The sequence below is a fragment of the Stegostoma tigrinum genome, chromosome 12 (assembly GCF_030684315.1).
Source record: "Stegostoma tigrinum isolate sSteTig4 chromosome 12, sSteTig4.hap1, whole genome shotgun sequence".
NCBI classification, from domain to species: Eukaryota; Metazoa; Chordata; class Chondrichthyes; order Orectolobiformes; family Stegostomatidae; genus Stegostoma; species Stegostoma tigrinum.
This window is the reverse complement of record NC_081365.1, coordinates 31,997,214-32,019,173: the sequence shown is the minus strand read 5'-3', so window position 1 is coordinate 32,019,173 and position 21,960 is coordinate 31,997,214. Positions and strand designations below refer to the sequence as shown.

The 21,960-nt window shown below is 42.4% G+C and overlaps 2 protein-coding genes across 2 annotated transcripts in view; one reads left to right on the top strand and one right to left on the bottom strand.

The window, feature by feature from the left end:
* The window catches only part of LOC125457215 (uncharacterized), a 30,090-nt gene extending 28,463 nt beyond the window's left edge, over positions 1–1,627 (bottom strand). Inside the window, exon 1 of the mRNA XM_059649997.1 lies at positions 1,330–1,627. Within this exon, the coding sequence (XP_059505980.1) occupies positions 1,330–1,627 (298 nt within the window). The remainder of the gene's footprint in view (positions 1–1,329) is intronic.
* A 6,100-nt stretch (positions 1,628–7,727) lies between these two features.
* The window catches only part of LOC125457037 (uncharacterized), a 33,352-nt gene continuing 19,119 nt past the window's right edge, over positions 7,728–21,960 (top strand). The window contains exons 1-3 of the mRNA XM_059649996.1: positions 7,728–7,869; positions 15,021–15,135; positions 18,895–18,971. Coding sequence (XP_059505979.1) covers positions 7,728–7,869; positions 15,021–15,135; positions 18,895–18,971 — 334 coding nt within the window. The remainder of the gene's footprint in view (positions 7,870–15,020; positions 15,136–18,894; positions 18,972–21,960) is intronic.

Here is a 21,960-nt window from a genome sequence, read left to right as displayed (position 1 = left end):
TCTCCTTATAACTCAAATCCCTCATTCCTGGCAACATCCTGGTAAATCTCTTCTGAACCCTCTCCAGCTTAATAATATCTTTCCTTCGAATGGCAACCAGAACTGGACACGGTACTCCCCAGAAGAGGCCTCAATATTGACATCCCAACTCTTATTACAGTAAAAAAAACTGCAGATGCTGAAATCCAAGGTAGGCAAACAGGAGGCTGGAAGAACACAGGAGGCCAGGCAGCATCTGGAGGAAAGGAGCAGTCAATGTTTTGGGTATTACCTTTCTTCAGGACTGCTTCAAAGGAAGTGGCACCAGACTGGAAAGGGCCAGTGCTGGATGAGGTCTGCACATTTATAACAGTGATGGTAGTGTGAGGGGCCTGTAGATGACTGGAAACAGGGTGTGGATTTTGAGTAGAGAGTGGGTTCTCCGACGAGGTGAGTAGAGGAGAGTCTTGCAAACTTAACGATTTTTAATGTCTGATATGAAGCAGTCCTGAAGAAGGGTAGTACCTGAAATGTTGATTTTTACTTTCCTCCAGATGCTACCTAGCCTGCTGTGTTCTTCCAGCCTCCTGTTTGCCTATCCCAACTCTTATACTTAAAGGTCTGAGCAATGAATGCAATCATGCTAAATGCCTTCTTAAACACCGTAATTATATGTGATGCAAACTTCACAGAATTATCTAGCTGAACACCTAAGCTTCTCTGTTCTACAACACTGCCTTACCATTAATTATATAAGCCCTGTCCTTGCTAGTTTTATCAAAACATAATAGCTTGCATTTATCCAAATTAAACTCCATCTGTCAACCTTCAGCCCACTGATACAATTGATCAAAATCTCTTCATAATCTTAGATAACCTTCTTCACTGTCCGCAATGCCACCGATTTTGGTGTCATCTGCAAACTTATTAACCATGTCTTCTACATTTTTAACTAAATCACTTGTACAAATGACAAACAAACATGTTTCCAGCACCAATGCCTGTGGAACAAGCCTTCAGTCCAAAAAACAACCCTCTACCATAACTTGCTGTCTCCTGCTGTGAAGCCAATTTTGTTTCCAATTGGCAAGCTCCCACTGAATCCCGTGTGATCCAATTTTACTAATTAGCCTACCATGCGAAACTTTGTCAAAGCCTTTACCAAAGTCCAAGTAACCAATGTCTACTGCTCTGCCTTCATAAATCTTCTTGGTTAATTCCTCAAAAAACTCAGTCAAGTTTGCAAGGCACAATTTTCTTTACAAAAACCCATGTTGACGATCACTAATTACTCCTTGCCTCTCCAAATGTGTATAAATCTTAACTTTTGAATCTCTTCCAACAACTTACCCACCACCAAAGTCAGGTTCACAGGTGTATTGTCACCAGGATTCTCCTTACGTCCCTTCTTAAACAAAGGCACAACATTAACCATTCTCCAGTCATCCAGAACCTCACCTATAGTTATTTCTGTTAGGGGCCCAGCAATTTCCACCCCTACTTCCCAGAAAATCCTGGGATACACTGGATATAGTCCCAGGTATTTATCCATCGTTATATTTTCTAAGATCTCTAGCACTTTTCCTTCTGTCACGTGAACTATTTTCAAAGCACCAATATTTATTTCCCTGGGTTCTTTAGACTCCATTTCTATCTCCACAGTAGAAGCTGATGCGAAATATTCATTTAATCTCTCTCCCATCTCCTTAGGTTCAACACAAAGACAGCCCCTTTGATTTTTAAGGGGCCCTACTCTTTTTCTCATTGCTCTCTTGCTCTTAATGTATTTGTAGAATCTTTTTGGATTATCCTCACCTTTACTTGCCAAGGCTATCTCATATCTTTGCCATCCAGATCTCCCTCTTAAGAATGCTCCTGCACTCTTTATGCTGTTTGTGACAATGCTGTTCCTGTAAAAAGTTATTTTATCCTGTTCTTTTTTTTTGAAGCTATGTTATATGAGCTATGAGCTGTCTACCAAAACCACTAGAGTAAACACCTTGTGAGGCCTTGGGGTTCTTTTTAAATTGGGACAGTAGAGGTAGCCTGGCTGAGTGTGGCCAGCTCTCACAGACCAGGTTTTCTAGTTTTCAAAGTTTTTACATTTAGCTTTAAGCAATTGCTGTTATGGGCTTGAAGAAGTATCTTTTCCCTCTCGTGGTTATAGCTAGAAGCTGAGGTTTCTCTCTACTGCTGGGTAACCTGTGAGACAAATCTAATTTTCCGGATTTTCCTTTTTTTGCCAAGGTGGTGTTTATGGGATGTCACTATATCGGAACAGTTAATTAGTAATAGTTACTTCATCTATTATTCTGTTAGGTCTTCCAATAGAGTTGTTATTCTAAATTCTCCTTTCATTGGTTGTATTTTAACTACAATATTTAAATAAATTATGTTTTGCTTAACATCGCGTGGTACTACCATTCATGGAATACAGCACGTTATGTCTGCATTAAAAAGTTCGGGTCCAGGCTACCTCCTCAAAATATTTTGAGGGGGTCTGATCTGGTCCATAACATTTCAAGAGATTCATTTGAACCTGAGTGTATATATCTAATATAGATTTCTTCTTATTCTTGACCAGAACTTTGGCAAGAATTTCTTCACAGAAAGTCATGGATTTTGAGATTTAGAGATAAAAGCAATCGGTCAGTGAAATCCTTTCATTGGTGACCCGTCTCAGTGGCAAACGAGCCCCTGTGATTTGAACACTTGGGATACCTAACCTAAAGAAGTTACCCTCCTCCATCCGAACAAATCTCAAAGGATTGCTGTCCCACTGCAACTCTCTTGTCTCCTCTATCCATCTTCGATCGGCCTCCCCCTCTCTCCCTATTTATTTCAGAACCCTCTCCCCCTCCCTCTTTTCTGGTGAAAGGTCTAGGCCCGAAACATCTGCTTTTGTGCTCCTAAGATGCTGCTTGGCCTGCTGTGTTCATCCAGCCCCACACTTTGTCATCTCGGTTTTATTGTTGAGTTGGGCCTTGGCGGAGCACTTGGAAATTATAGGGTTACCTAGAATAATACATTTCAGCAAACACACATAGGGAAAGATTGAGGAGGAAAAAATACTGAATGAATCAATGATTTATTGTCATGTGCATTTACAGTGAAATACAACAAAATACATTGGAAAATCTTTCATTTGTCTCTATAATCCAGCAGCATTTTGAGAGTTTAAGAATGGGAGAAAATGAAAAGATATGGCTTCAACAGAAGCCCATGTATATGTGAGTTCTGAGCTAGTTCAGCACCATCATTGCTTTGCCAAACCCAACTAACCTCAAAGTCACCAATGATCAAGTACCATCTTTCACTGTTGGGCCAATTCATTTTTGTAGCTGCCAATACCGAGCACACCAAAGTCAGGCACAGTCACTGAGGTTCATGTTACCGTGGTGCCCTCCCACTACCACTCTCACCGCCCTGGGGCTGCCTGTTCCCACTCTCACCGCCCCGGGGCTGTCTGTTCCCACTCTCACCGCCCCGGGGCTGCCCATTCCCACTCTCACCGCCCCGGGGCTGCCTGTTCCCACTCTCACTGCCCCGGGGTTGCCTATTCCTAGCTCTCACCGCCCCGGGGCTGCCCGTTCCCACTCTCACTGCCCCGGGGCTGCCCGTTCCCACTCTCACCGCCCCGGGGCTGCCCGTTCCCACTCTCACTGTCCCGGGGCTGCCCGTTCCCACTCTCACTGCCCCGGGTCTGCCTATTCCTAGCTCTCACCGCCCCGGGGCTGCCTATTCCTAGCTCTCACCGCCCCGGGGTTGCCTATTCCCAGATCTCACCACCTGGGGCTGCCTGTTCCCACTCTCACCGCCTCAGGGTTGCCTATTCCCAGCTCTCACTACCTCGGGGCTGCGTGTTCCCACTCTCACCGCTCGGAGCTGTCTGTTCCCACTCTCACTGCCCCGGGGCTGCCTGTTCCCACTCTCACTGTTCAGGGGCTGCCTGTTCCCACTCTCACTGCCCCAGGGTTGCCTATTCCTAGCTCTCACCGCCCCGGGGCTGCCCGTTCCCACTCTCACCGCCCCGGGGCTGCCCGTTCCCACTCTCACCGCCCCGGGGCTGCCCGTTCCCACTCTCACCGCCCCGGGGCTGCCTATTCCTAGCTCTCACCACCCCGGGGCTGCCTATTCCTAGCTCTCACCGCCCCGGGGTTGCCTATTCCCAGATCTTCACCACCTGGGGCTGCCTGTTCCCACTCTCACCGCCTCAGGGTTGCCTATTCCCAGCTCTCACCACCTCGGGGCTGCCTGTTCCCACTCTCACCGCTCGGAGCTGTCTGTTCCCACTCTCACTGCCCCGGGGCTGCCTGTTCCCACTCTCACTGTCCAGGGGCTGCCTGTTCCCACTCTCACCGCCCCCGGGCTGCCTGCTTCCAGCACTCACCGCCCCTGGGACACACTGCCTGTTCCCAGCACTCACCGCCCCCGGGAACAACTGCCTGCTCCTGGTCTCACTGCCCCAGGACATGGTGCCTGCACAATGCTCTGGATCTCACAGTCCACATGCTGCTGCAGGGCTCGCTACCTGTGCCTACCACCACAGTATTTTAGAGATAATGGGAACTGCAGATGCTGGAGAATCCAAGATAATAAAATGTCAGGCTGGATGAACAGAGCAGGCCAAGCAGCATCTCAGGAGCACAAAAGTTGATGCTTCGGACCTAGACCCTTCATCAGAAAAGGGGGATGGGGAGAGGATTCTGAAATAAATAGGGAGAGGGGGGAGGCAGACAGAAGATGGTTAGAGGAGAAGATAGGTGGAGAGGAGAGTATACGTGGGGAGGTAGGGAGGGGATAGGTCAGTCCGGGAAGGATGGACAGGTCAAGGAGGCGGGATGAGGTTAGTAGGTAGGAAATGGATGTGCGGCTTGGGGTGGGAGGAGGGGATAGGTGAGAGGAAGAACAGGTTAGGGAGGCAGAGACAGGCTTGGCTGGTTTTGGGATGCAGTGGGGGAAGGGAGATTTTGAAGCTTGTGAAGTCGATAGCCAGAGACTATTTCCCAGGGCAGAAATGGCTAGCACGAGGGGTCATAGTTTTAAGCTGGTTGGTGGAAAGTATAGAGGGGATGTCAGAGGCAGGTTCTTTACGCAGAGAGTTGTGAGAGCATGGAATGCGTTGCCAGCAGCAGTTGTGGAAGCAAGGTCATTGGGGTCATTTAAGAGACTGCTGGACATGCATATGGTCACAGAAATTTGAGGGTGCATCCATGAGGATCAATGGTCGGCACAACATTGTGGGCTGAAGGGCCTGTTCTGTGCTGTACTGTTCTATGTTCTATGTTCTAAGTCTACATTGATCCCATTGGGCTGCAGGGTTCCCAAGCAGAATATGAGTTGCTGTTCCTACAGCCTTTGGGTGGCATCATTGTGGCACTGCAGGAGGCCCATGATGGACATGTCGTCTAAGGAATGGGAGGGGGAGTTAAAATGGTTCGCGACTGGGAGGTGCAGTTGTTTATTGCGAACCGAGCAGAGGTGTTCTGTAAAGCGGTCCCCAAGCCTCCGCTTGGTTTCCCCAATGTAGAGGAAGCCACACTGGGAACAGAGGATACAGTATACCACATTGGCAGATGTGCAGGTGAACATCTGCTTAATATGGAGAGACATCTTGGGGCCTGGGATGGGTTGAGGGAGGAGGTGTGGGGGCAAGTGTAGCGCTTCCTGTGGTTGCAGGGGAAGGTGCCGGGTGTGGTGGGGTTGGAGGGGAGTGTGGAGCGGACAAGGGAGTCACGGAGAGAGTGGTCTCTCCGGAAAGCAGACAAAGGTGGGGATGGAAAAATGTCTTGGGTGGTGGGGTCAGATTGTAGATGGCGGAAGTGTCGGAGGATGATGCGTTGTATCCGGAGGTTGGTGGGGTGGTGTGTGAGGACGAGGGGGACCACAGTATTTTAACTGGTTTTCCCTAGGCTCAGGGCTCCTTTGATCACAATTAAATTGCTTGCATGTTCTCCACTACTACGTGGGTTTGATAAGAAATAAGAAGATTGCTTTGTTTATGACATGGGCCAGAAGATTGGTCTGCTCAAAGAACACTTTTCCTGACAGGACCATACCCAGTAAAACATCCTGGACCAACCTTCTAAATACAGGACTCTGCTGTGTGCATCATACCTTCGAAAAACTCTGTGACCAGCCCATAACACTACCTGGACAGCCAGAGCAAGAAGAAAGAGCTAAGGAGTTGTTGACTACCAGTGAGAATGGAGCACAAAAATTAATTTTAATGTGAACAGTAAGGAAATGCTTGGTGAGGCTATGTATAAGAGAGCTAAGTAATATAAATGCTTCCAGCGGAAAGCTGTTCCAATGGACTGGATTGTCTGATGACTGTGAGGGTCCTGCTGGTGGGGGCTCCAAGGGATTCGGGGGGAGGGCCAGCCCTGTTTTGGTGAGGGTCAACGGGAAGTGATGACATTTTGTCGGCCGCAGCCAATCAAGTAGCTGCTGCCCTTATTAAGGATGGCATCCAACTCTTCCAAGGGCTGCCAGGCATTCGTAAGGGCAGGAATGGTGGCCACGCCTGGAGCTCTACCTGGAGGAGAGTGCACCAATTGCTGTGTGCCCTCACAGTCAGGTAGCCTGAATCTCCTGGCTCCAGCAAGAACAGTTACTCACTTGTTTTCTCACTACTTCTTCAGCCTTCTCACTACATACGTTGGCTTCTCGGCAAGGCAGTTCTTCCCTGTTTTGAAAGGTCCTGTTAAGGTCCTGTTAGCTAGATTTTAATCACAGATAGGTAATTTCTACAAAATTGTGCTATGACAGATTCTGACTTTTCTTTGCCGCCATTCACAAATAAAGGGAAAAGATGCTAAATAATTGATCTTGGTATTGCTATCCCAAGAAGTAAGTAACATTGTATATTGTATGGAAGGAGCATTCCAAGGACTAAGGAGCTTTAAAAAAAGCACTGAAGCATAGAAGAAACAATTGTTATATGAAAATTTTTGAAGATATGCTCAGATATTGGTTCACAGAAAAGCAGGATTGAAATGACACAGGAAATAGTGAAGTTCAAGATAGTATTCTTACTGTGGTCAAAGAATAACATATGGTGGTATGATCTATTACTGACGTGACCTTAATCTGACAAACAAAATAGGTCACAGAGTGAGATGACATGAAGCTTTAGGTGGGTTATTTATTCCTGAATCAGTTACCAATGCACTGTCATCGGCAGATCCTCAAAGACCTGTTGCCTGCCTGCGCTGACCATTCTGCTGCGTGTTCATGCTGAACATGGAAGACTTCAGGACTTTTATTAGCTCCTTAATACAGACCATGTGACTGCTATACTTGTAGACCTGTTCTGCTCAAGATTCCGGCCAATTATGGGCCACAAAATATCGATGACAGGGGATTTGGTAATAATTAAAGAAACCAAAAGTGCTAGAGAAACTCAGCAACCTGTAGAGACAGAAATGGTTTGACATTTGGAATCCAATGTGACTCTTCTTCAGAACTCAAGGGGGCTTGGAAATGATGGTTTTTAAGCTGTTGACAGAAGGGGAAGAGGAGCCAATTTAACTGATGGTGAGGATGTCAACAGCAAAGACAAAGAGAGTGCTAATGGCAGGAGAGGAGATGTGTGGATGTAGAATTAGTAATAATGGTAGCTGTGAGCAGTGGACCAGGAGTGCAGAAAGCAGATGCAGTGAAGCAGGACATAGATAGGTGACGCAAAAATTGTAATTAAAATGGATGACAATGTTCATGTGCTGGGGTTATTGAACTTGAATAAGATGGCGGTCTTCATTAAGATGGAGACCTACACAATTGAATCCAAAACTGGGATCCTGAATCTAAACAAAGAGAATGATAATGGTATGAAGTATGAATTTGCAAGGATGGATCAGGGGACCTTACTGAAGGAGGTGCCACTGGGTAAACAATCATTATTGTTAAAAGAATATGTGTTTGAATTGTAACAATTAATCTTTCCTATCTGGCACAAATGGCTCAATTGTGGCTGGCAAAGTAAAGTAGAGATAGTATTAGATCCAAAGAGGAGACATGTCCCAGTACCAAAGAAAAGCAGCAAGCCTTATGGATGTGAGTTTGCTCACTGAGCTAGAAGGTTCGTTTTCAGGTGTTTCATCACCATTCTAGGTAACATCATCAGTGAGCCTCCAGTGAAGCGCTGGTGTTATGTCCCGCTTTCTATTTATCTGTTTAGGTTTCCTTGGGTTGGTGATGTCATTTCCTGTTCTTTTTCTCAAAGGGTGGTAGATGGGCTCCAAATCAATGTGTTTGTTGATGGAGTTCCGGTTGGAATGCTATGCTTCTAGGAATTCTCGTACGTGTCTCTGTTTGGCTTATCCGAGGATGGATGTGTTGCCCCAATCAAAATGGTGTCCTTCCTCATCTGTATGTAAGGATACTAGTGATAGTGGGTCATGTCGTTTTGTGGCTAGTTGATGTTCATGTATCCTGGTGGCTAGCTTTCTGCCAGTTTGTCCAATGTAGTGTTTGTCACAGTTCTTGCAAGGTATTTTGTAAATGACTTTCATTTTGTTTGTTGTCTGTTTAGGGTCTTTTAAGTTCATTAGCTGCTGTTTTAGTGTGTTGGTGGGTTTGTGGGCTACCATGATGCCAAGAGGTCCGAGTAGTCTGGCAGTCAGTTTGGAAATGTCTTTGATGTAGGGGAGTGTGGTTATTGTTTCTGAGCCCGTTTTGTCTGTTTGTTTGGGTTTGTTGCTGTGGAATCGGCGGACTGTGTTCATTGGGTACCCGTTCTTTTTGAATACGCTGTATAGGTGATTTTCCTCTGCTCTGCATAGTTCCTCTGTGCTGCAGTGTGTGGTGGCTCGTTGGAATAATGTTCTAATGCAGCTTCGTTTGTGGGTGTTGGGATGGTTGCTCCTGTAGTTCAGTATTTGGTCCGTATGTGTTGTTTTCCTGTAGACGCTGGTTTGAAGTTCCCCATTGACTGTTCGCTCTACTGTGACATCTAGGAATGGCAGTTTCTTGTTGTTTTCCTCCTCTTTTGTGAATGTTATGCCAGTAAGGGTATTATTGATGGTCTTGAATGTTTCTTCTAATTTGTTTTGTTTAGTGATGACAAAGGTGTCATCCACATAGCGGACCCAAAGTTTGGGTTGGATGATTGGCAGAGCTGTTTGTTCAAGTCTCTGCATTACTGCCTCTGCTAAGAACCCTGATATCGAAGATCCCATGGGTGTACCGTTGGTTTGTCTGTAGGTTTTGTTATTGAAAGTGAAGTGGGTGGTAAGGCATAGGTCCACTAGCTTGATGATGTTGTCCTTGCTGATGAGGTTGGTGGTGTCTGGTGTATGTGTCTTCTGTTCTTCTAATAGTGTAGTCAGTGTTTCTTTGGCCAGGTTGATGTTGATGGATGTGAACAGGGCTGTTATGTCAAAGGAGACCATTATTTCATCCTCTTCTATCTTGGTGTCTTTGATGGTGTTCAGGAATTCTTGGGTGGAGTGAATGGAGTGGCATGAGTCTTCTACTAGGTGTTTTAGTCTTTGGTGTAGTTCCTTGGCTAATCTGTAAGTTGGTGTTCCAGGTAGCGAGACTATGAGTCTAGTGGACCTATGCCTTACGGACCAAATACTGAACTACAGAAGCAACCATCCCAACACCCATCATCACCATGACATCACCAACACAGGAAATGACATCACCAAACCAAGGAAACCTAAACAGATAAATAGAAAGTGGGACATAACACCAGCGCTTCACCGGAGGCTCACTGATGATGTTACCTAGAATGGTGACGAAACGTCTGAAAACGAACCTTCCAGCTCAGCGAGCAAACTCACATCCAGAACCTCAACCTGAGCTACAAATCTTCTCAAAACTCATTGGGTACATCGATAGTCATCTTCAAACATTCTGCCGACTCTGAAACAGCCCCTCCGGATTTGATTTACTTTTTAGAAATGGACGGAAAGGGGAATATAAAAGCATTTGCAGACTAGTTAAGCTTAACATTAGTAGTGGGGAAAATGCTGTTCAAAAGATGTGATAACAGAAATTTGCAAAGATTGGACAAAGCCTGCGTGGGTTTATGGAAGTCAAATCATACTTCGCAAATTCATAGAATATTAGCATCCCTACAGTATGGAAGCCGGCCATTCCGCCCATTGAGTCGCATGAACCTCCGAACGGCATCCCACCCTGACCCACCCCCGAACCACTCCCTGTAACCCTGCATTTCCCAAGGCTAATCAACCTAACCTATTCATCCTTAGACCCGATAGCAATTTAGAATGGCCAATCCACCTAACCTGTACATCTTTGGCTGTGGGAGGAAACTAGAGCACCACGTTGACATGGCAAGAATATGCAAACTCCACACAGTTGCCTGAGGGTCCCTGGTGCTGTGAGGTGGTTGTGTTAACCACTGAGCCACTATGCCAGCCATTATTAACTGTGTTTTTTGAAAATGTAACCAGTAAAAAAGATAAGGGATTTAGAGGAGGTGGTTATATTCGGATTTTCAGAAGGCTTTTGATAACATCCCTCATACAAGGTTTGTGGGCAAAATGAATCCAATGGGATCACAAGTAATCTATTAGCATGGATGAAAAATTGGTTGACAAACAGAAAGCAGAGAGGGGGTATAATGGATCTTTTTCCATTTGGCAGGCAGTAACTAGTGGGGTATCATAAGGGCCAGAGCTTGGGCTCCAGCTATTCACAACATATATATAAATAACCTGAACGAAGAAACTAATTACAACATTTCCAAATTTGGTGACACAAAACTGGAGGGTATTGTGAGATATGAGGAGGATGCAGGGAGGCTTCAAGGTAGTTTAAACAAATCGAGTAATTGGACAAACACAAGGCAGATATAGTACAATGTGGGTAAATGTAAAATTATCAGTGAGAAAGGGAGAATATTGTTTAAATGGTGATATCTTGTGAAATGTGAATGTGCAAAGGAATCGGCATGCCCTGGTACATCAGCCAATAAAAGTAGGAGCCAGGTGCCAGAAGTCAACAAGAAGGCAAATGGTATATTGGCCTTCATTGCAGGACGATTTAAGAAGTAAGGATATCTTACTGTTGGTAATAAGGGCCTTGTTGAGACTATACCCGGATTATCTAATGTAGCTTTGGCCTCCCTACCGAAGAAAGGAAATACTTTCCACAGAGGAATGTAGGTTCACCAGGCTGACACCAGGGATGGCAGGTTTGTCCTTTAAGGAGAGATTGGTTCAACTGGGCCTGTATCCACTAGAGTTTAGAAGCATGAAAGGGAATCTGATTGAAATGCATTAAGTTCTAGCAGGGCTGGGCAGGCTGGATGCAGGGTTGATGTTCTCTCTGGATGGCAAGCCAAGAACCAGGAAATAAACTTGCAGGATTCAGGATTGAGGAATGAGATGAGGAAAATGAAAAATACTTATCTCTGAAACGGGTTACTGAATAACTTAATATGGCCTGTTCTGCTAAATGCCTGTGCAATTACTGTGTAACATCCGATGGACATCTGCTCTCCTCGGCCTGCTGCTCTACCTGATGGGATCTCCTTACTGATCCTGATTACTGAAGCAAGAAGAAATACAGTGAGCAAATTGTGTTAGCACTAACATCACTGCTACAAACTATAGGGATTACATCTCCCTCTTATACCCAGAATGTTGTGAAACTTAAAAGGGTTTAGAAAAAATTTATAAGGAGGTTGTCAGGGTTGGAGGGTTGAGCTATAACAAGAGGCTGAATAGGCTGGGGATACTTTGCCTGCAGAGGTGGAAATTGAGGGGTGACTTTATAGAGGTTTATAAAACCAGGTGAAACATAGATAGGGTAAATAGGCAAGGCCTTTTCTTTTGGGTGGGGGAGTCCAAAACTAGCTATCTGGCTGGCATGGTTGAGTTGGATTGATACGTCTGTTTCAATGTTGTATATCTCTGTGACTCTACGGTCCAAGTCCATATCTAGTCACAATATAATAATTGAAATCTGTACACCTGGATGGATATTTGTAGTGTTTTGGCAATAAATCAATTGTGTGGCAGACACTTTTAAAAAAGTTCTTCACCTGTATAATGCACAATGCTTACACCAAAGCTCTATATTTCAGTGAATCCAAATAAAGCATTTTATGAAGAAACTCAAGGCAGTCCAGAAGATATTCTGGACGGGTTGGTGTTGGGAGAGTCAACTTCAGGGAATTGAGTGAGGAAGTAAAAGTATGCTAAATGTGATATAGTTGCACTACTTAAGCTTGTCAATAAACTTCCATTTAATTTAATACATTTCATCAAAGACAGGGTTAATACTGAACTTTGCAGTGGACTGAAATTGCTTCCTTAAAGACAAAAATCTTTCATTAGCTGCATTATCTTGAAAGCTCCATATCACATATCATCTTTCATTTCCAAAAAAGGAAGTGTTGACAGTAGTTATTGAGAGTTACTCACCTGATTCGGCAGCATGACAAATGTCCATCCTTAACCTCATGTAAGTGCTTCATTTTATTGTCTTTTGTGGGTTTTTTTGGACGGTATTAAATATCATGATAACATAGAGCAGAAATCAGACTTTTATAACTGACAGTATACTACCTTTAGACAGCATGGAAGAAAAGGACAAATTTCCAGACAAAAACTCTGTTTCGTAAATCAGTTGAGAGGTGGACAGAGCAACGGTTACAGCTTTGCCACTGATGTTTTAAGTACTGCAAGGAACACTTCCCTGTGCCTACATGATTCTGTGAGAACCATGATTAACATTTTCATTAGCGAGTTTTCATTTTCCTGTTTGATTATATCGATAAATTCTGTTGGTATTTTTCATATGAATGAAAGTTTATTGTGAAGCACTAATTTCATTTTAACTACTAAGCGGGGCTTATGTTGGGAAAGGGATGTCAACTGAATTTAATTTGGGATCCTGTAATTATTTTGACGAAATGAACTGAAAATGCTGAAAATTCGAAATAGCTCTATGCTCCCATTAAGATTTCAGGTCGAGCGATATGTTATAGACTGTAATAGCTCTTGCGTTGTGTTGGAACATATCACAGCAGGGTTTACATTTACACACTAACACATTTTATGTTAAACTTAGAATTGAAAAGTCCTAAGTTCACATTTATAAAAAGGAAATCCATATTTTACAATGAAAAATGCACTTACAGCATGTAACCATTTATAATGACAAATAATATGAAAACATGCATAATCCATATGTGCATATTTTATGATCTCAACTTGTTGACAAATATCAAAATTACTAAAATCAATTTGCAGAGTATTTGACATGCCACGGTTTCCCACAGTAACTGAAATGCCTAAATGTAACCATTAGGTTTTTTTTGTCATTTAAAGCTACAATTAAAGATTCTGTTTGGAGGCTGCAGCATTTCTCTGACTGTGGACATATTTTTATCCAGAGATTTGACTTTGAACTATTGTTACATCTGGCAATTTTTCAATCAGTGATGTATATCATTTTCTCAGATGAATCTGTGGCATTTAGCTAGACCATGAATAGAATGATTCTCAGGCTCTTAAAATTGATTTTGTTAATTTTCTAATTAGTATCATCAAAGAAAGCTGAAAGACACTTCTCAAAAGCTTTTTCAAATTAAAGACATTCTGAAGTGTTTTTTTTAAATATGCAAGGCTGTCAGTGTGCTTATAAATTGGTCCTTGGAGCCAGACACATGTAAATTCCGAATAGAAAAGTTGCTAAAACTAATGTTTGCAGAGATTGCCCAGAAAGTTCAATGGTGTCAGAGCTGCGATACCCCACTCAAACCCATCATTATCACACCCATGTCCTGAACACTCATTGCTGACAAGACCTTCTGACTATGCATCCTTTCCAACACCAGGATCTACTGCTACCTCCATAACATTGCACATTTCCACTTTGCCTCACTTCATGTGCTGTTGAATTCTGGCATCCCCAATTTTCGAGATGCAGTGTCCTCACCTGCCTGGGGTCTAGCTCTCAAATTCTTGAACTAAACCTTACTTTCTCTTTGCCTTTCTTTCCTCCTTTATGACGCTCCTTAAGATCAACATTTGAGCCAGTTTTTGCTCACCAGTCACAATATTTACCTGACACAGCAGCAATAGGAACATTTCACTAACTGTGATTTCGCCTGATAACAACAAACCAGATACACTTTAAACATTTTGACTTCTGCTGAGGGTATTCCCAAATTAAAACTATTTACTTATGTTTACCTCGTTTGTCTTCTTTCCCCTTCTTTAGTCAACAGGGTAGCAATGCTTCTCACGCATCAATCAAAAAGTGGTGCATGACAGGAGATCAGCTTGACGAATGCAGAACAGTATTTGTTCTTAGATCATCCATCTCTTTCCCGCTATTAGTAACAATTTGGTTATTTTTTTCTCTACTAAGCTGTAGAAAAGGTAGCTTTGTTGTGTAAATGTATCAGCTCTTCCCCTCTGAGATACTTGAAGCATTTCCAGGCAAGTCAATCTATATCTTTTCAATCTCTCTCACTCTCCATTGTTGCAGTAAATGCCTGATCACTGGCATTTTATTAGTGGCCAGCCCCTCATGTTCCTGGTGCGAGCCAGATAACACAAATTTCATAGTATCCTCTTTTGTAGTTAGGTACCAGATTTGATGATAATGCTCCCACGAAGCATTTTTAGGAATTTCACAAAGTTAAAGATGCTAGACAGATGTCTGTCATTAACAGCCGAGAAGGCTCAATAAGGAAATCCACATATTGTACTCCCAAATAATAGGTCTGCTCAAATTCACAAAGGTGCAAGACCAAATCATTGCAGTGCTGCTGCCAAATTGCAGGAACTCCACCACAGCCAAAGACAGGAGCATCCTTTAGAGCAAGTAGAGCCCAAGGATGTTCTTTGTGCTGCTCAGACAGGATGGATCCTCAGGAAATACAAAATTCCTCCACAATGGTGAAGTATAAGGGAACATAAGGAATGAGTAGAGGGCTTTGGATAGCAATGGCTGGCATTGATGGGGTATGGCAGTTGTGTGGGGATGACGGGGAGTGAGGGCTGGAGGAATGTTTTGTGCTTCGTTCTTTTATTTTCATTTTTGACCAGAACCCAGGGCTGGCTTTCTGGCCGGTGTGTCTCAGGAAGTGGCAGCCTCCTGTGTTCTTCCCAGCTTGCCCAACCTGACTCCCAATTTAGTCGACTCCTCCAGAGAAAGTAAAAGGTGCAGACCGCCATTTTTACAACTCAGATTCATGGGCGTGGGATTTTCCCACATCTGCTCTCAGGAACAAAAACCAGGGCCCGAGTCTTGAACTCCAACTCCAAAATGTGTGTTCCTACTGCTATGTCTTGTCAGTTTCAAAATTGGTAAAGGATAATAACATTATATTTAAAGTTACAGAGGATCATGAATTTCAATCTCCAAAGCCAGGTAATGTTTCCAGTCTATCGCTTAAAAAATAGAATTTGACATGCCCAGTTACAGTATTCCTTTACATGATCCTTTAATACAAAACACTGTGTCCTCTGTTTTCCCATGAGTACTGCCAAGGACTTCAGCTATTAATTATGAAAAATAGTATGGATTGTGAGTCAAGGGCATGGAAGATTCCTTTCCTGTTTGAATGTGATACCATATCATCTAATGGTTCTTTTACGTTTTATATCCATTGCATTTAGAAACTTATTAAAATAGGACAATTCTGCATTTAAATGTACTTCAATTTGAATTGGAACCTTGAAATAATACGTAGAAATTCACGTAAGCTTTCCTTATTCAATTAAAGTTTACAAATTAAGTTTAATAATTAATAATTTGGTGAATTTCCAAATTTGAGGCTGCCTTTTTAGGAATGTTTATATTGCTTGTGAAGGACATCACGCTACACAAATAAAAGTTGTGTTCTATAATCGTGTTGTGGGTATAAATTGAAAATTTACTGCTGTTTGCATTAATCAAATATAGTAAATGAACATTATTCTGAAAGTAATTCTTGTCTAATTCTAATTCTCATGAAATGCCATTATAATTAGTACCTTAATTAACAAAAAAGCCTAAAAATGCACAAAATAAATTCTTGAACCTAACAAACTGTCAGCCGTATTGTGTTTTCTCACTCAATTTTCCACAGCTCACCTCATCACATATGTGCCCCACCTCCATGGTGCCTCACATATCAGTTCTAGCAGTGGCAGAAGTTCCCAACCATACTGCCCAGAATTCCAGTGTCATAGTTAAAGCTCGGCCATGCACCAGGCCAATCACGGCCACCGTGAATTGTGCCAAGCGGTGCACATAATGGGAGGAAACTGAAAAAGAAAAGCTTCGTCCGGGCACATAGCAATGTTTTGCCATTTTACATCATCACCTATCTGACTGACTACCGTTGTAACTGCAGCTACGTAAGTCAGGCTACACATGCTTCCGTCCTTAGCAACATACCATGTTAGAATCCCGTCTAACAGTGCCACACTTCCCCAGCAAAACACAATATCTGCTCATTGTTCAATGCGGAAGCATACATGTTGAAAACACTTACTATTGGTAAACAATAGTACTTGTTATTGGTAAACAGCAGAAGCAAAGGAAAAACAAACAAAAAGAAACTGCATCTGCTTCAGGAAACAAACAGGACCCTGCATACCTTTCCAGTAACATCTAACTTATAGTCAATGCAAGATCACTTCACGCAAGCCAGATCTATTCCATATACATGGAAGTGGTTGTGGGTTTGGAAAATGCTGTCTAAGGATCTTTGGTGAATGTCTGCAGTGCATCCTGTAGATAGTACACTCTGCTGCTACTCAGCATCGGTAATGGAGGGATTGGATGCTTGTGGATGTGGTGCCAATCAAGTAACTGTTTTGTCATGGATGGTTTTGAGTTTCTTGAGTGTTGATGGAGCTGCACCCACCTAGGCAAGTGGGAAGTATTCCATCAAACTCCTTATTTGTTCCTTGTAGACAGAGTCTGGGAGTCAGGAAGTGAGTTAATTGCCACAGTATTAGCCTCTGACCTGCTGTTGTGTATGCTGGGGACTGATGTCAAGTTAAAGGTCTTGAGGAACAAGCAGGGAGCTGGATATTCTGACTGTGCTGGGAATTGTTGCTGCCTAGTTTTGCTTGCCACATGGAAGAATAGGGAATCACACATAATGGCGGTCAAATTAGGAGCTGATGTGACATAAATGCACAGAATTAGGTCACTTGCCATTCACTACACAGATTCTTATCTCACAAAAAACCAGCAAAATACTGCAGATGATAGAAGCCTGAAACAAAAACCGAAAATGCTGGAGAAATTCAGTAGGTCTGACAGCATCTGTGAGAAGAGAAACAGATTTAACATTTCAAACCTAACATGACTCTTCTTCAGAACAGGATTCTCATCTCACCATTAAAACTTGTATGAAAATTTTACTTGTGTCCCTCAGTGTTGAAAATCTTGGTTTTTCTGATCATGCCACATTTCTGGAACAGACTTATCATTGCTCACTTTGATCGCGTCTGGGAAAATTGTTTTTGAAATCCTTGCTAGGCATCGCCGGTGAGACCAATACATGTTGTCCATCCCTAACTGCCCTCAAATCCAGTCGCTCGCTTGGCCATTTTCAGGCAGTCAAACGTCATCTATATTACTGTGGGTCTCAAGTTACATATAGGCCAGATCAGGTAAGGATAGCAGATTTCCTTCCCTAAAGAACCTTATTGAATCTGATGTTTTTATATGATAATCAACAATGGTTACTTAGTCATCCAGGGTCTAGCTTTTATTTCTAGATTTTATAGTATTCAAATTTCACCATTTGCCTTTGTGGGATTCCATCTCATGTCCCAGAACATTAGCCGGAAGTTCTAAATTACTAGCCTGATGAAATTACAGCAATATCACCACCTCCCTCCAATTTCTGAATTTGACATTGAATGGCCATACACAATGCGATTAGTAATATTCTGTGCTCTGTACCAGTGTACCAGCCAATCCATTCATGCTGTTTGGTACATGTTTATATTTGTTACTCCCTAGTTTATGGTATTTGAGTTCTGTGCTGTTGGGCCTTTAGAAATTGGTGTTCTTCATGCTGTATTGTTTCATTTTTGGATGAAGCCCACATCAAAGCAACACATTTTTCATTAGTAGTTGAGAAATGTGTAAATGAATGGGAATTCTAATCGAAATGCAAGAGGTAATTGACTCCCAGAAGACTGTCACAGACTCTATTGTCAGCTTTGTTAACAGAAAAACGAATTGCAGCCTGACAACAAGCTCTCAGGTTTCTTTTGGAAATCTACTCTCCACAAATCAACATCTAACAGCATAAAACACAGTGTTATTCAGTGACCCTATCTATATCTCTTGTCCCTGACAATTAGAATAATGGTCCTCAGAGAGAGGTTACGTATTTACTTCACTCCATTCAGCCAACATGCACAGATAATAACAAGAACAAGGAATAAAAATATAAACCGTGTGTGATAAATAACAATAAATTATCAGTATGTTGGCACAGCAATATTTCAAAACTGTGATTTTAATACGAAGTCACATCATCATACTTGCAAATGTTTCCAATTCATTCCAGTGGTAATATAATAATTCATTTCTAGAGCAATGTCTGCTTTCATTGTATTGTAAAATAATATCCATTTTATTCATTGGCATCTATTTTGTTGTAATTCTTTCTAATTCGTCACATAATTCAATTAAAAGCCACTCATTTTGCTGAAAAATCTCAAGTTATCTTAACCACTCTTCTTCTTAGAGATAAATCAATTTATATACAGATTTGAAATCTGTTGAACACTTCGGTCTCAACTTTGACAACCTTGATCTATCTTTTAAAGTTGAAAATGAAGAGATAGAGAAGTATTCTATTGAAGTATACTATTTAAGTACACTAAATAAGTCAACCTTCACTCCAAAGTGTGTAGGAAATTCAATAAGATAGTTACCTTTATGTTTCTTCTCCTATAATTTCAGAATTCATCAAGTAATGCTGCTGCTGGGCTATCGCGGCATCCAACTTTCCATTTTATCTCATATCCTTCTCAGTACAGGTGAGAGAGCTTACAGCATCTTCTTCTCTGTATAGAAATATCTTAGGGTCTTTGTCCCATTTAAATATTGTTTTGGAATTGCTTGTTTAAAACCATTCGGTTGAAACAAAAGCCTCATCAGAAACTTGAAAACAAATTTTCTCTTTCAGATAACAAGATGTGGAGCTGGATGAACTCAGAAATTTTTCTGATGAAGGGTCAAGGCCCGAAGCATCAGCTTTTCTGCTCCTAAGATGCTGCTTGGCCTGCTGTGTTCATCCAGCTCCACACCTTGTTATCTCGGACTCTCCAGCATCTGCAGCTCCTACGATCTCTGATACAACTTTCTCTTTTAGATGCTGTTTTAATCCAATTAATTCGAGCCTTTTTCTCTTTAATTTCAAGTTTTCAGGATGGTTTTATTTTTCACACCTACAAAATAATTTAAAACAGAGACTGCAGTACCTCAGCTATTGAGAGAAATTACTTCAAAAGCAGACTCTAGCAGCTGTTTAAATATACTAAATACAAAGAGAGAAAAATTGCATTTGGCCCATCTACCCATTCTAGAAGAGCTATTTTCTGGATAAGACTTTAAACTGAGGCTCTGTCTACTGGATGCAAAAAATACCATGGCAACACCTGAGGAGATTTCTCCAATGTTCTGGCCAATATTCATGTTGCAATCCACAGCACTGAAATCTGTTTAACTAGTCTTTATCTCACTGCTGTCCACAAAATCTTACTGGGTGTGAATTAACTGCTACAACTCCTTCAATACAACACCATTTCTTTAAGCGTTTTTACTAAGTGTTTTGGGAAGTTGTGAATTTGTGAAGGGCAATATACAAATGCAATTTTTTTCTTTGTTTTGTTACTTGACGGCAAACGGGGAACTGTGTAAAGATTTTTAGGGAGTGGAGTTCTAAGCTGTCTCTGAGAAAGTGCATGAATTTACATGAACTGACTTTCATCACCGGTGTGCGGTTCAGAACTAGTCATAATAGCACACAAAATTCATATTATTGTTCGAAGCTCCAGGTAGAGAGCTGAGCATTTGTGGGAAGCGCATTAATGCCGGGAGCATAAAATCAGATTACAAACATAATTTGTATAATTTAGAGAAATATATTGCGATTGTGTACAGTGGGCTACCACCTCTGTCGGAAATTTTTAAAGCACTCCTTATACAGTAAATTGCTTTGTGCAGTTGAGATAACAAGGTGTAGAGCTGGATGAACACAGCAGGCCAAGCAGCATCAGAGGAGCAGGAAAGCTGATGTTTCGGGTATAGATCGTTCTTCAGGAATGAGGGAGGGGAAGGAGGTTCTGAAATAAATGGAGAGAGAGGGGGAGGCAGGCAGAAGATGGATAGAAGAGAAAATACTTGGAGAGGAGACAGACAGGTCAAAGAGGCGGGGATGGAGCCAGTAAAAGTGAGTGTAGGTGCGGAGGTAGAGACGGGATAGGTCAGTCCAGGGAGGACAGACTGTTCAAGGATGCAGGGTGAGGTTAGTAGGTAGGAGATGGGGGTGGGGCTTGAGGTGGGAGGAGGGGAGAGGTGATAGGAAGAACAGGTTAGGGAGGCAGGGACGAGCTGGGCTGGTTTTGGGATACAGTAGGGGGAGGGGAGATTTTGAAGCTTGTGAAGTCCACATTGATACCATTGGGCTACAGGGTTCTCAAGCGGAATATGAGTTGCTGTTCCTGCAACCTTCGGGTGGCATCATTGTGGCACTGCAGGAGGCCCAGGATGGAAATGTCATCTGAGGAATGGGAGGGGGAGTTGAAATGGTTCGCGACTGGGAGGTGCAGTTGCTGAGTGCGAACTGAGCGTAGGTGTTCTGCAAAGCGGTCCCCAAGCCTCCGCTTGGTTTGTTATTTTATGCATTTTGTGCAGTTGTTATTTTATGGTGAAATGTGTCTGCCGTTTTGCATACAGCAAGTTTCAATAAACAACAGAGGTAAATGACCAGTTAATACTGTCGTGATTGTAACAAGATCAGTCAGCTGGGCCTCATAGAATAAGAGTTCCCTGATTGGGGCTGTTTATCTGCTTCTATCAGGGAGCACTGGTTGACAAATAAATAGGGGAATGTCAGAGATACTGACGGTGTGGGAACTGATCCTGAAGAGGCAGTGTGAAAGTCATGGACTGTTTAAATAAGGACCAGCTTGGTGATGGGAATCCGACTTGTGTGGAGCTCTTTCAAATTTGATTATTTCAATGATTGAAAGATGAATACTGACTAGAATATCATCACATATGAGTGGATTCAAAAAATAATTGAATTATTATCATGTTGCTGAGAATTTGTCAGCTAACTGAAAGAAAGATACAATGCAATAAATAGCTTAAGATACTCAGAGCTTTTTTTGAAAGTGAATTTTCCAACCTTTGACTTTAGAATTCAGTTTGAGAAGGAGGGCCTCGTGTCAAAAACAACTGTACAGGAAGACATAATATGATCAAGCAGAAATACAAAGGATGTTTGAGCAGAGCACGTGTGGCTCATGATGGAAAAATCATGGCTAAAAATCCTTTTAGAATTCTTTGAGGAAGAAACAAGCAGGGTAGTTAAAGGAGACAAAATATGGATGTGATATTTAGAGTTTTAGAGGCACTTGATAAGCTCCCATACGTTAAGCTACTTCAGAAGACATAATGTTGGAGATAGTATACTAACATGGATGGGGTAATGGCTAGCTGATAGAAGGCAGCAGATTGGAGTGGGGGGAGGAGTGCATTTTCAAGACGGCAATCTGTTGTTAGTAGAGTGTCACAGGGATCTATGTTAGGTTCAAAATTATTTACAATATATATCAATGACCTGAAGGGAGACAGTGAATTTGCATTAGCCAGGTTTGCAGATGACACAAAAACGAGTGTGAAGGCAAATGGCAGGATGACAGAGCCTACAGAGGGATATACACAGGTTAAGCAGTTTAACAGACTTAAGTTAACAGCTGGAATGTGGGAAAATATGAGGTTATGTATTTTGGCAGGAGG